At 53.7% G+C, this 11,271-nt stretch overlaps 9 protein-coding genes across 9 annotated transcripts, besides 3 other annotated features; 6 read left to right on the top strand and 3 right to left on the bottom strand.

Annotated features, from left to right (window-relative positions):
• Positions 1–266: 266 nt before the first annotated feature.
• TraAM80_08792 (uncharacterized protein) lies at positions 267–854 on the bottom strand (the record flags this gene model as incomplete). The annotated part of the gene is made up of 1 exon (XM_029385519.1): positions 267–854. One exon carries the CDS (start codon positions 852–854, stop codon positions 267–269), a length of 588 nt encoding a protein of 195 aa, XP_029234624.1.
• A 30-nt stretch (positions 855–884) lies between these two features.
• On the bottom strand, positions 885–1,211 carry TraAM80_08791 (uncharacterized protein; the record flags this gene model as incomplete). Its single annotated transcript, XM_029385518.1, has 1 exon — positions 885–1,211. The coding sequence occupies one exon, from the start codon at positions 1,209–1,211 to the stop codon at positions 885–887; it is 327 nt and encodes a 108-aa protein (XP_029234623.1).
• A 2-nt stretch (positions 1,212–1,213) lies between these two features.
• Positions 1,214–1,239: a microsatellite.
• A 1,366-nt stretch (positions 1,240–2,605) lies between these two features.
• TraAM80_08790 (retrotransposon hot spot (RHS) protein) lies at positions 2,606–2,920 on the top strand (the record flags this gene model as incomplete). The annotated part of the gene is made up of 1 exon (XM_029385517.1): positions 2,606–2,920. One exon carries the CDS (start codon positions 2,606–2,608, stop codon positions 2,918–2,920), a length of 315 nt encoding a protein of 104 aa, XP_029234622.1.
• A 508-nt stretch (positions 2,921–3,428) lies between these two features.
• TraAM80_08789 (putative retrotransposon hot spot (RHS) protein) lies at positions 3,429–3,797 on the top strand (the record flags this gene model as incomplete). The annotated part of the gene is made up of 1 exon (XM_029385516.1): positions 3,429–3,797. One exon carries the CDS (start codon positions 3,429–3,431, stop codon positions 3,795–3,797), a length of 369 nt encoding a protein of 122 aa, XP_029234621.1.
• Positions 3,798–4,064: 267 nt separating this feature from the next.
• Positions 4,065–4,499, top strand: TraAM80_08788 (uncharacterized protein; the record flags this gene model as incomplete). Its single annotated transcript, XM_029385515.1, has 1 exon — positions 4,065–4,499. One exon carries the CDS (start codon positions 4,065–4,067, stop codon positions 4,497–4,499), a length of 435 nt encoding a protein of 144 aa, XP_029234620.1.
• Positions 4,500–5,648: 1,149 nt separating this feature from the next.
• Positions 5,649–5,674: a microsatellite.
• Positions 5,675–5,676: 2 nt separating this feature from the next.
• TraAM80_08787 (uncharacterized protein) lies at positions 5,677–6,633 on the top strand (the record flags this gene model as incomplete). Its single annotated transcript, XM_029385514.1, has 1 exon — positions 5,677–6,633. One exon carries the CDS (start codon positions 5,677–5,679, stop codon positions 6,631–6,633), a length of 957 nt encoding a protein of 318 aa, XP_029234619.1.
• A 126-nt stretch (positions 6,634–6,759) lies between these two features.
• Positions 6,760–6,783: a microsatellite.
• Positions 6,784–6,964: 181 nt separating this feature from the next.
• Positions 6,965–9,529, top strand: TraAM80_08786 (trans-sialidase; the record flags this gene model as incomplete). The annotated part of the gene is made up of 1 exon (XM_029385513.1): positions 6,965–9,529. The coding sequence occupies one exon, from the start codon at positions 6,965–6,967 to the stop codon at positions 9,527–9,529; it is 2,565 nt and encodes an 854-aa protein (XP_029234618.1).
• Positions 9,530–9,971: 442 nt separating this feature from the next.
• On the bottom strand, positions 9,972–10,319 carry TraAM80_08785 (uncharacterized protein; the record flags this gene model as incomplete). The annotated part of the gene is made up of 1 exon (XM_029385512.1): positions 9,972–10,319. The coding sequence occupies one exon, from the start codon at positions 10,317–10,319 to the stop codon at positions 9,972–9,974; it is 348 nt and encodes a 115-aa protein (XP_029234617.1).
• Positions 10,320–10,866: 547 nt separating this feature from the next.
• Positions 10,867–11,271, top strand: TraAM80_08784 (uncharacterized protein; the record flags this gene model as incomplete). The annotated part of the gene is made up of 1 exon (XM_029385511.1): positions 10,867–11,271. A coding segment is annotated over one exon (405 nt), but the record flags the coding sequence as incomplete, so codon positions are not given.

Raw genomic sequence — 11,271 nt, 5'->3', positions numbered from 1 at the left:
TGGGCAGTCCGTGGAACGCACAGCCACGAGGCCGGCAGCGTGCGTGTGTTGATGGCAGCGGCAAACAGGAGGGGGAAGGGACGCCACCCATTGGGATGTGCGTAGCAAACGACCATTGAAACAAAAGTGAAAACAAAAAAGCAAAGGAGTACCCCTCAAAGCACAGGAGAGGAGTTGGCCCACAGAGACGGCACGCAAACTCGGTGCACAAACACTCCGCGTCGCCCTGCCAGGGTGTGTGTGGGTGTGCGGGTACCCCGCAGCAGTCACTCCCCAGCAGCACAGGCAACAGCAGCCGTCAGCAGCAGCATCAGCGTGCCACGCACCCACACAGTGAGCGTGTCGCTGCCGTCCGCGTTGCCTTTTGTGTGTTTCCCACCACTGGGGCTGCTGCTGGTCGTGGTTGTAGTGGCGCTTCCACCATCGTTGCCAGCGGGAGTGTCAGGAGTGGAGGTGCCGGATGGCTGTGCAGAGGCTGAGGGTGCTTGCACCGCACCGTCCCCTGTGGCTTTTGAATCCGCACCGCCAGTCGGTGATGTTAATGTTCCCTGACTCCCTGTGGATCCCGCACTGCCTGACTGCCCAGCAGCATGAGGAGCAGGGACTCCAGTACTTGCACTGCTGCCTGCCAAACTGCCATCGTGGTGAGTTCCCTCCGAAGATGGCGTTGTTGCTGTTTGTGGTTGAACCCCCGGAGTTTGGTGTCCAGGCATCGCTCCATCTGCGGGTTGTATGTGTAATAACTCACACTTGCCTGAAGTGCTAACTGGATATTCCTTAGTTCTGTCGAGGGTAACGGCTTCGCAGTTCGACAGCTCGGAAGGTTTACTGTTACCATCCGTCGTACAGTTCATCGTGAACGCAGCATCATTAGTGATCTTCAATTATGAGGGTGAAAGAGTTTTCTTCCCCAAGATGATGGAGAAACACCATGATTCTGCATGTGTGCAGATGGATTCGCTTTCACTGCTGTCTGCACTAGCCGTCTCAGCAGTATGGGACCCATCATAATTCACCACCTGCGAACACTCCTTCCAATTACTCTTGCCAGAAACACGCCAACTTAATTTTCCTTTATTGTTCTGACACAAGACATCCACTGCATCAGATCCCGATAACGTCGCCCCGCACACGGAGAAGCAGCAGCCGCACAGCAGCGCAAGCACCGCCAGGGCATACACCGCACGGCGCCGCAGTGTCGCCATCCCCATCCGTCGTGGTGTTGGTGGTGGTGGTGGTAGCAGAGTCGCTGGGAGCGCTGGTCTGATTTATCAGGCAGCGGCGGAATGAAGGAAAAAAAAAACTAGAAAGAGAGGGAAATGGGAGTATAGGCAGTAAAGAGTACACCAAGGAAGTACACAACGGACAAAATGCGGAGATGGCGGCAACTTGCCGAGCACGTTCAAGCGCCTTTAGTAACGCCATCGCGTGGGAGGAAAAGAAAAAAGGGAAACAAACATAAAAACGGCGCCACCGTAAGATCACGGGACGCAGTGCCCCCTTCGCGCGGCAGGGCAACCAACCGGGCACAACCCGCATCCGCAAATAAAGGCAAAATGCACCTAAAAATAAACCCTTAAATTACTTAGACAGAACCGCTATCCGCCAGCTGCCCTCGCTGCCTCCCCAACCTTCTCCTCCTCCTGGACCTTTGCCGCCCTTCGCAACCTGCTCTACGCCACGAACGCCCCGGGGCGCTGCTTCTCGCGGCACCGCAGCATCCCGACGGGTTCGCGTTACCCAGTTCGTGAGAATTGCGGCGCCTCCTCCATAGCAATGGCGAGAGTCCACCCTTGCCGCTGCGGTGTCACTTCTAGCCTTTGGCGCTTTGCAGGGGACTCCGTCCGAGCCGCCAAACGGCCTCAGCCGCCCCACCACGCCCAACGCCTTTCTCACCGTGGCACATTGGTTGCTAGATTCGCACAACACCGCAAGGTCCTCAAAAATAGTTGTAGCTGTGGCGCCCCGCGCGCCCAACACGGCTGCACTGCAGCGCCTCCCGCTGCGACGATAACGATATCTCGTCCTCGCAGCAATTAAACGCGAAGTTGTGCGCAGGCTCGTCACATTTTGTTGCTTTTCATGCTTATTGGATATCACTTTGTTAGTGGTTGCGATGGGAAGCAGTCGGAAATGGCATTACAGGAAGGCAAGGAACCGCAACCGTGGGCATAAAAGGTGGATGATTGAACTATGGAAAAATGTGGCATTGCAGAAAAGGTCTTTCCATCCCTCCCAAACTGGTTGTGCTCACCTCCTAGGAGGAATAGCCGTACCTGTGGTTTGAGAGGAATGAATATGAACAACTGCGATGTTATCACCGAGGCGGATCGAATGTGGCGTATTGTCAAAAGCGATTTAAAAGGATTGTTTAGCAGCGAAGATCTAGAAGAGTTCAAAGTGAGGTTGCGTCTCCTGCTATGGAACCCCCGGGGTAGGGAAGTCAATAGCAGCTGGCTCCTATCTCCTTTATGAGCTGCTGCACTACGACGCCACGAAGCTCCATGTGGTTGTGTAGTGTTTTGAAAGAGATTTTGCATACTTGTTTGACAAGAGGACACGAACGGTGACGATATACGAGGGTGAGAATAATATTGGCGATGTTATGGCAAATAAGGCCAGAAGTGGAATGAAACGGTGTGTCATCATCGATATGGCAAGATATATTGAAGAACCATCGAATAATTTTGTGCCGTTCTCTATGTGGGGCATTATTGCGTTGTCATCATTAATCAAAAATAACTATGATGCATGGGTGAGCAACAAGACTATTAATGGAGCCATTATGAATTATCATGACGAGCTTAGTGTGAAGGCGATGTGTGTGTGGAGGATGCGTCACCAGCCTACAGAGGAGCAAGATGACACGTTGTCTGGTCGTTGGTGTTGTTTTGCTAAATCTCAAGAGTTCGGATGTTGAATGGTACTTTAATCAGAAATGTACGGAAATGTGGGTTTCTGAGAATCCGTCTCACAAGCTTGTGAAAATTGTCAAAAACCCCACAAGGTACCGACACCTTCCTATGCGCAATGATAAGTGAACGCCTTGGGTGGATAAGAGCGGACCGTTTGAAGGGGGTAATGAAGAAGAAAGACTTTTATTTGCTAATATTGGAGTCGTGGGATAATGTTTTGTCATATATTTTTAGAAAAATATGCCCTGGACGCTTTTACGAAACACACCTTTGTTGATTCGATAGTAACAAAACTCAAGAAGCTGAAGCCACCAACAGCTCGTCCTGAACAGTGCTGCCTTTTGCAACGACATCATTGGGAGGTATTTCAAGGTAAAGCTTAAATAGGAACTGAAGACTGCGGTAACTCAGAGGATTGATGTGAACTACGGGGTTCTATACGTGCTGACGAGAAAAAACTTTCCGGTGTTTGATGTTTTTTTTTTTGTGGAGACACTGAGGACGGTTGTTGGGATGCAGATGACTACTGCGGGTAGGCATCACACCGATGTCAGCAAAGTAAGGCAGCTTAACGTGTATCTGGTAAGCTATTTTAATGATTGGGAGGCTTTTGCCAAAGACCTGTCATGGGATATTTTTTACGTGCAGCATGCAAATAGCAAGCCAATAGGCACGTGGCAGAGGTGCAACATCTCAGTAACTCTGTCCACCAACAAAAACAAGGAGATTATAGAGTTGTGTGAAAGGGTGCGTGAGTACGAGGTGACAGTATCGACTGAAAATTGTGCAGATGTCGAAAATGTTTTAACAGAGCAACAATTGGAGGATACGATAGAAATTTGGTGCATTTGGAAGGAGCGTAGCGGATTGTTTTTCTGGTGACGTATTTCAGGGAAACAATTTATATCGTTGCTTACTTTGTGTGTGGGTAGGAGGCGTAATGGAGGACTCGTTCTGCCGTGCGCCAAATGATTATTATGGCCAGCACTACCACAGCAGCACCTTTTTTTTTTGTTGTGGTTACGAGTAAAATTGTGTGGGGAATGATGGCACCTTGTGGGTGTACGCCGGCAGTATTCCATTGGTGATATCTCCTCGCTGTTCCCAGTTTGTTGCTGCAGAGAGTTTGGGCGAGAGGGTAAGTTTTGCATGCTGAGTGGGCTCACAGGCGGGAAAGCAAATGTGGTGGCCACCACAGCCCAGAGGTCAGGGGCAAACCGAATTTCTGAAATTGTTTTTGTGCGTTGGCGTGGTGTTTTTCTCTTTTGTTTTTTTGGGTGCCATCGTTTTTGGTTCGTCTGTGCTCCAATGGGGGGTGCCGCATGCACCGCTGAGAGCCTCGAGCGAACGCAGTTGGCGTCTCTCTTTTGTTGGGTTGCCGTCCTGGGCACATGCGCCTGTTCCGTCTTGTTTGGGCTGCACGCACTGATCGGGCAGTCTGAGGCTACGGCTGCGCTGGTGTCGCCCTCGCTTGCGACCGGAACGAAGCAGCAGGAAAGGGTGTTGCCGCTTTTATTCCGCAGGGTTTTGTGTTTTTCCGGGAGTGGCGGAGGAGCTTCGAATAACTTCTTTTTGCAGGCATGACGCTTGGATTTATTTGCGAGGAGGATTTAAATGAGTTTGAGCGGTAGTAGGACTTTTTTTTTGTTACTTTACGCGGGGATGCGGCAATCGGGCGGTGGGAAGGTAAAACGTGGGGATGCATGTCCGCAGCCTTTTTCTTGTCTTGTTATTGACGAGGCTATGTGCATCGTAGTCTCTTCCTCGCAAAGCGACCATCACCATCTGTTGTGCGCCGATGCTGGTGTTTGGAAGAGAATGCTGTCCTACGGCAGGGTGTTTTGTGCTCGTGTCTTTCTTCTTTTTCCTTCATTTGTGGTTGTGAAGGCTGTGCTTTGAGTGCTACTGAGAAGGAAAAAAGACAGATCCGTTAATTATAAGGAGGAAAATATGACTGAATTTTGACTCTTTTTTGTCGCTGCAGTGCAGCCGTGTTGGGCGCGCGGGGCGCCACAGTTACAACTATTTTTGGGGACCTTGCGGTGTTGTGCGAGTCTAGCAACCAATGTGCCACGGTGAGAAAGGCGTTGGGCGTGGTGGGGAGGCTGAGGCCGTTTGGCGGCTCGGACGGAGTCCCCTGCAAAGCGCCAAAGGCTAGAAGTGACACCGCAGCGGCAAGGGTGGACTCTCGCCAGTGCTATGGAGGAGGCACCGCAATTCTCACGAACTGGGTAACGCGAACCCGTCGGGATGCTGCGGCGCCGCGAGAAGCAGCGCCCCGGGGCGTTCGTGGCGTAGAGCAGGTTGTGAAGGGCGGCAAAGGTCCAGGAGGAGGAGAAGGTTGGGGAGGCAGCGAGGGCAGCTGGCGGATAGCGGTTCTGTCTAAGTAATTTAAGGGTTTATTTTTAGGTGCATTTTGCCTTTATTTGCGGATGCGGGTTGTGCCCGGTTGGTTGCCCTGCCGCGCGGAGGGGGCACTGCGTCCCGTGATCTTACGGTGGCGCCGTTTTTATGTTTGTTTCCCTTTTTTTCTTTTCCTTCCACGCGATGGCGTTACTAAAGGCGCTTGAACGTGCTCGGCAAGTTGCCGCCATCTCCGCATTTTGTCCGTTGTATACTTCCTTGGTGTACTCTTTACTGCCTATACTCCCATTTCCCTCTCTTTCTAGTTTTTTTTTTCCTTCATTCCGCCGCTGCCTGATAAATCAGACCAGCGCTCCCAGCGACTCTGCTACCACCACCACCACCAACACCACGACGGATGGGGATGGCGACACTGCGGCGCCGTGCGGTGTATGCCCTGGCGGTGCTTGCGCTGCTGTGCGGCTGCTGCTTCTCCGTGTGCGGGGCGACGTTATCGGGATCTGATGCAGTGGATGTCTTGTGTCAGAACAATAAAGGAAAATTAAGTTGGCGTGTTTCTGGCAAGAGTAATTGGAAGGAGTGTTCGCAGACGGTGAATTATTATGCGCTTCGCAAGGTTGAGACGGCCAGTGCAGACAGCAGTGAAAGCGAATCCATCTGCACACATGCAGAATCATGGTGTTTCTCCATCATCTTGGGGAAGAATTATCCTTCACCCCCACAATTGAAGATCACTAATCATGCTGCGTTCACGATGAACTGTACGACGGATGGTAACAGTAAACCTTCCGAGCTGTCGAACTGCGAAGCCGTTATCCTCGACAGAACTAAGGAATATCCAGTTAGCACTTCAGGCAGGTGTGAGTTATTACACATACAACCCGCAGATGGAGTGACACCTGGACAACAAACTCCGGGGGTCCAACAACCACAATCACAAGCGGCAATAACGTCATCTTCGGAGGGAACTCAGCAGGGCAGAAGTTCGGCAGGCAGCAGTGCAGGTACTGGAGTCCCTGCTCCTAATGCTGCTGAGCAGTCAGGCAGTACGGGATCCACAGGGAGTCAGGGAACATTAACATCACCGACTGGCGCTGCGGATTCATCAAAAGCCACAGGAGACGGTGCGGCGCAAGCACCCTCAGCCTCCGCACAGCCATCCGGCACCTCCACTCCTGACACTCCCGCTGGCAGCGATGGTGGAAGCGCCACTACAACCACGACCAGCAGCAGCCCCAGTGGTGGGAAACACACAAAAGGCAACGCGGACGGCAGCGACACGCTCACTGTGTGGGTGCGTGCCACGCTGCTGCTGCTGCTGACGGCTGCTCTTGCCTATACTGCTGGGGAGTGACTGCTGCGGGGCAACCGCACACCCACACACACCCTGGCAGGGCGACGCAGAGTGTTTGTGCACCGAGTTTGCGTGCCGTCTCTGTGGGCCAACTCCTCTCCTGTGCTTTGAGGGGTACTCCTTTGCTTTTTTTTGTTTTATTTTTTTGTTGCCTCTTCCTGCATATCCCAATGGGTGGCGTCCCTGTTTTGCTTCTTGCTGTTTCTCTTGCCCCACCCACCCCATACCCACACACACGTGGAAGGAAAGAGATTAAACGCTACTTGCTACTCTGCGCTTTTAGAGACCTGCAGTCACTACCAGCACCATACATACACATCGCTCACACAACATGCTCCGGCAGCTGTTTTCTTCCACGGTGCTGCTCCTCCTCTGCTTGCTGCCGATATGGTGTAGCGGAAGTGGGGCTGCGGCCAATGATCAAAGGGGTGTCTTGAACCCATTTACAGGGACGAAGATTGTGACCGGTGCTAAATGGGAAAAAGCTGGTGGGTCGGTCACTTCGCTGCGTGTCCCCAGCCTTTTGGAGGTGGACGGTGCTGTGTTTGCCGTTGCGGAGGCTCAGTGCAAGAAGAATGAGAGCGGTGCCGAGTGCATCACTGGGATTGCGTCAAAGCGCCTCGACAACGTTGGCGGTGTTACAGCGGAGGCGTTGACGGCGGATGCGAGTTCATTTGACATAAAGACGCTGAAGGGAGGCGAGACGGGAAGTGCCAAGGCGGTGGATATAATGCGGCCAACAACACTTGTGGATGACAAAGACATCTACATGCTGCTGGGAAAATACAGCCGCACAACGGCTGCGGGTAAAGACGCTAGCAACAAGCATTGGGGGCTTTTGCTGGTGAAGGGGCGTGTCACTAGTGACAGTAACGAAAAGAAAATCCAATGGAATGAGACCTATGCAGTAAATACCGCGTCTTTAGGACTTCATTCCTCCTGGACGAAGTTATTTACTGGTGGAGGGTCGGGTGTCGTGCTGCAGGATGGCACGCTTGTGTTCCCTATGCAGGCCACAGAAAAGAATGGAAAGAATATCTTGCTGTCCATGCGCTTCAGTCAGTCGGAGAATAAATGGAAGCTTTCGCATCAGGCGACGGAGAATGATGGCTGCAGGAATCCATCCATTGCGGAGTGGGAAGGATATCAAAAACTTCTTATGATGGCTCCCTGCGAGGATGGCTACTACGACGTGTACACGGGTCTTGGGGCCGGCAGAAGCTGGCGTGACGGTGCGCCAATCACTCGCGTGTGGGGCACCTCACTGGACCGCCAAGAGGACGGCGTGCGAAGCGGCTTCATCACCGCAACCATCAAGGATAAGAAGGTGGTGCTCCTCACCACGCCGGTGTATTCGAAGGAAGAAAAAGGAAAGGAAAAGGGCCGGCTGCATCTTTGGGTGACAGACAATACCCGTGTGCATGACGTTGGACCGGTATCCAGTGAAAAGCACGACGCTGCCGCCAGCTCTCTGCTGTACAGAAAAAAAGAGAAGGAGGAGTTGATTTTACTGTACGAAAATAAGAATGAGGAAGACTCATACAGCCTTGTCTCTGTGCGCCTGACTGACAAGCTGAAACGGATAAAAGAAGTGGTGAAAACTTGGGAAGATATGGACACCGCACTAGAAGGTTGCACTTCCACTGGGATCGTCGACCCACTGAGAAGAAAGAATGTGTGTAAGGGCCCTGTTACCACGGAAGGGCTGGTTGGCTTTTTGTCCAACACATTAACGGATGGAACTGATGCTGGGAAAGTATGGAAGGACGAGTACCTCGGAGTGAACGCAACGGTGAAGGGTGAGACAGTGACGAGCACGGAGGGGGGCGTGACGTTCAAAGGCGCTGGGGCGGGGGCGGAGTGGCCGGTGGGCAAACTGGGGCAGAACCAACCGTACTACTTTGCGAACAACGAGCTCACTCTTGTGGCGATGGTGATGATTAACGCAGTGCCGGAGGCAGACACTCCTTTGATGGGTGTGAGGATGAATGACAATGCCAGCACTGTGCTTGTTGGTCTGTTTTACACGAAGGACAAGAAGTGGGGAGTGACCGTCAACGGAAAGCCTCGGAAGTTGTTAGATAAAGTTGGTACGTGGCGGCCTGGCACAACGTATCAGGTGGTACTGAAAATGAATAGGGACGATGAGTTCTCTGTGTACGTTGACGGGGCCAATATATACGACAGCGATGATGAGGAGGAGGACACCGTTTCTAAGAATGTGGAAGCCCTGTTCAAGTCGCACCGCATATCGCACTTCTACTTTGGCGGTGGCAGTGCGGCGGAAGGCACAGCGACCAGCCACGATGTGACGATGTTCAGCGTCCTGCTGTACAACGAGGCACTTAGCATAAAGGATATCTGGGAAGGCAATGCAAACACAGTCCCTCTTCCACAGCTGGGTGCTACGACGCCAGTCATAATGCCGAAGGTTCCGCCAACGTCTGGCGGTGATGGTGAGGAAAATGCTCTCGTGACGAAGCCTGCAAGCGCCGGGGACAACGCCACTGAGAAGCAGATGCCTAACCCGGAAGCGGTGGTGGGCTCAGGCAGCAGCCCTGCTCCACGCAGTGACGCTGAGAAGACTCCCGCGGAGGAGACACGCGACACTCTTCCGTCCGGCACAGTTCAAATTCCTTTTGAAAAGAATGAGGGAGTGTCGCAGGGAGCTGACAACGCGCCGGTCAATAAAACCGCTTCGCCCGAACCTCAGGCGATTCCCCCGACACGCAACGCGGCATCGCTTTCTGGCAACGTCTCCGTTACCTTCAGGAACATTACTGGCGTGAGGCTCGATGAAGGGAACAACGACAGCGCCGTGCGTGGGTGTGTGCCTCATGTACTGCTGCTTGCGCTGATTGGGCTGTGGGGCATTGCCGCTCTCTATGTCGCGTAAAAATGTGTGCTGCAGAACCGACAGCGACTCACTTCATTAATACCTCTTTTTTTGTTTTCTTGCTGCTGGTGCCTTGCTGGGATAATCGGAACCCCTTTTTTTCTTTCTTTTATGTGTTTTTTGCTTCAATGGCCCTTTGCCGTAGGCGCGGCGTCACGGATGGCGGGTTTCCCCTCTTGTTTGCTTTTTTCTCACCCGCGCGCAGTGACGCCCACATTGCTGTTTGCCCCACTGACGACGCAGCCGACACATTGAGGCGCATTTCTCATACCGCACGAATTATGGGAGGGATGTGCGGGCTTGTGGAACATGGCGGTTCTTTTTTGTTTTTGTTTCAGCGCAGGCAATAAATATACACAACCGGCCCTCTTGGGCTTTTGGACACGCAAAGTCAAACAGTCTGCTGAAGTAATTTTTCTACTTTTTATTATTTTGTTGTTTGCTATGTTTTTTTCTGGGCTTCTTTTTTGCTTGGCAAATCCTTGCGGCTCACTTTTGGTTTGCGCCGTGCCAGCCGCTGTCGCTGCGTGTTGTGTTTGCTGCCGCTGCTGGCTGCATTGCTGACATGCCCCCATTCCTCTTTTTGTTTCTGCGAGAGGCGCAGGTAGTGCACGAGGAGGATTCTTTTGGTTCTCCGCTGCGGAGGGGGAGAATGGACGGAGTGTGAGTCGCGTCTCGCCGCGAGGGTGCGTGGGGCGGCACCCATCGCAGCCTGCTTTGAGGAGAGGCAGCAGCGGCAGACTGTGCGGTTGGCGTGGCTCGCCTGTGGGGCGTCGTGCCTCGTCTGCATCGCTGGTTGCAGCGGCGTAAGCGTGTGCGGCGGGAGGGGAGCAGGCGGTGGGCGATCGTCTCTTGAGGGGTGGCAGGGGCGAGGGTCAGGGCGCTGGTGGCGTCGCTGTTGGGGTGCCGAAGGTGCGGAGGTGGAGATGCCCTGCGGCGAAGAAGAGGCGGCATGCAGTGAGGCAAGGCGTGCAGCGATGACGGGTGGCGGCTTCAGACCCCACTGCCGCCGTGGATTGTCGTGTGTGTTGGTGTGTGGGCGGCGTCGGCCACTGTTTCTCTCTTTTTGTGTGTGGTTGGGGATGCGGCCCGGTGGGGGGAGTTTTTGTTTAACACCGGCTGAGGGTTATTTTTTTGGCGGCTGCGTCCTTCAGGGGCGGTGCCCGGTGCCGTTTTGTGGCTTTTCCGCGCCGTGCGCAGGCGTCTCCCACGCTGGCGGGCACAACCCTCCTCTTCCTGGTGCGTGTGTGTGTCACTCTCACCCTCCTTTCTTTCATTTCTTTCTCTGCCCCTCGCTAGACTGTGCGTGTGCGTGTGCTTCGGTGACAAGAGTGGGGATGGCTGGCCGTGTGCTGTTGGTGTTTGCCCTCTGCCTGCTGTGCTGCGCCGCCGGCGGTGTCGGTGCGTGGGGTGGCGGCTACTGCACGGAGAGTGACTGGAGGGACTTGAGGACGGTTGCGAGGGACATGACGGAGGCGGAGATTGAGGGAAAGTACTGCAGCCGCAAGCCGGAGTTTGTGACGCAGATGCGGGCGAGTGTGCAGGCAGAGGTGGGTAGTTCTACTACGCCGTTGATGTCTTCAGGTGGTGCGGGGGGAGGAGCGTCAGGTTCTTCTCAGCACTCTGGTGCCTCATCCGGGGCAGGGCCGCAGAGATCCGCGGAAGGGTTGGGGACATCCTCTTCGCTGGTGTCGCAGTCATCGTCAGTCCAACAGAATTTGGGATCTGCTGGCGACACAACC

This window comes from Trypanosoma rangeli (genome assembly GCF_003719475.1).
Source record: "Trypanosoma rangeli strain AM80 chromosome Unknown Tra_15.4_contig_00463, whole genome shotgun sequence".
NCBI classification, from domain to species: Eukaryota; Euglenozoa; class Kinetoplastea; order Trypanosomatida; family Trypanosomatidae; genus Trypanosoma; species Trypanosoma rangeli.
The sequence above is the reverse complement of the archived record's forward strand: the minus strand, read 5'-3'. Positions and strand labels throughout refer to the sequence as shown.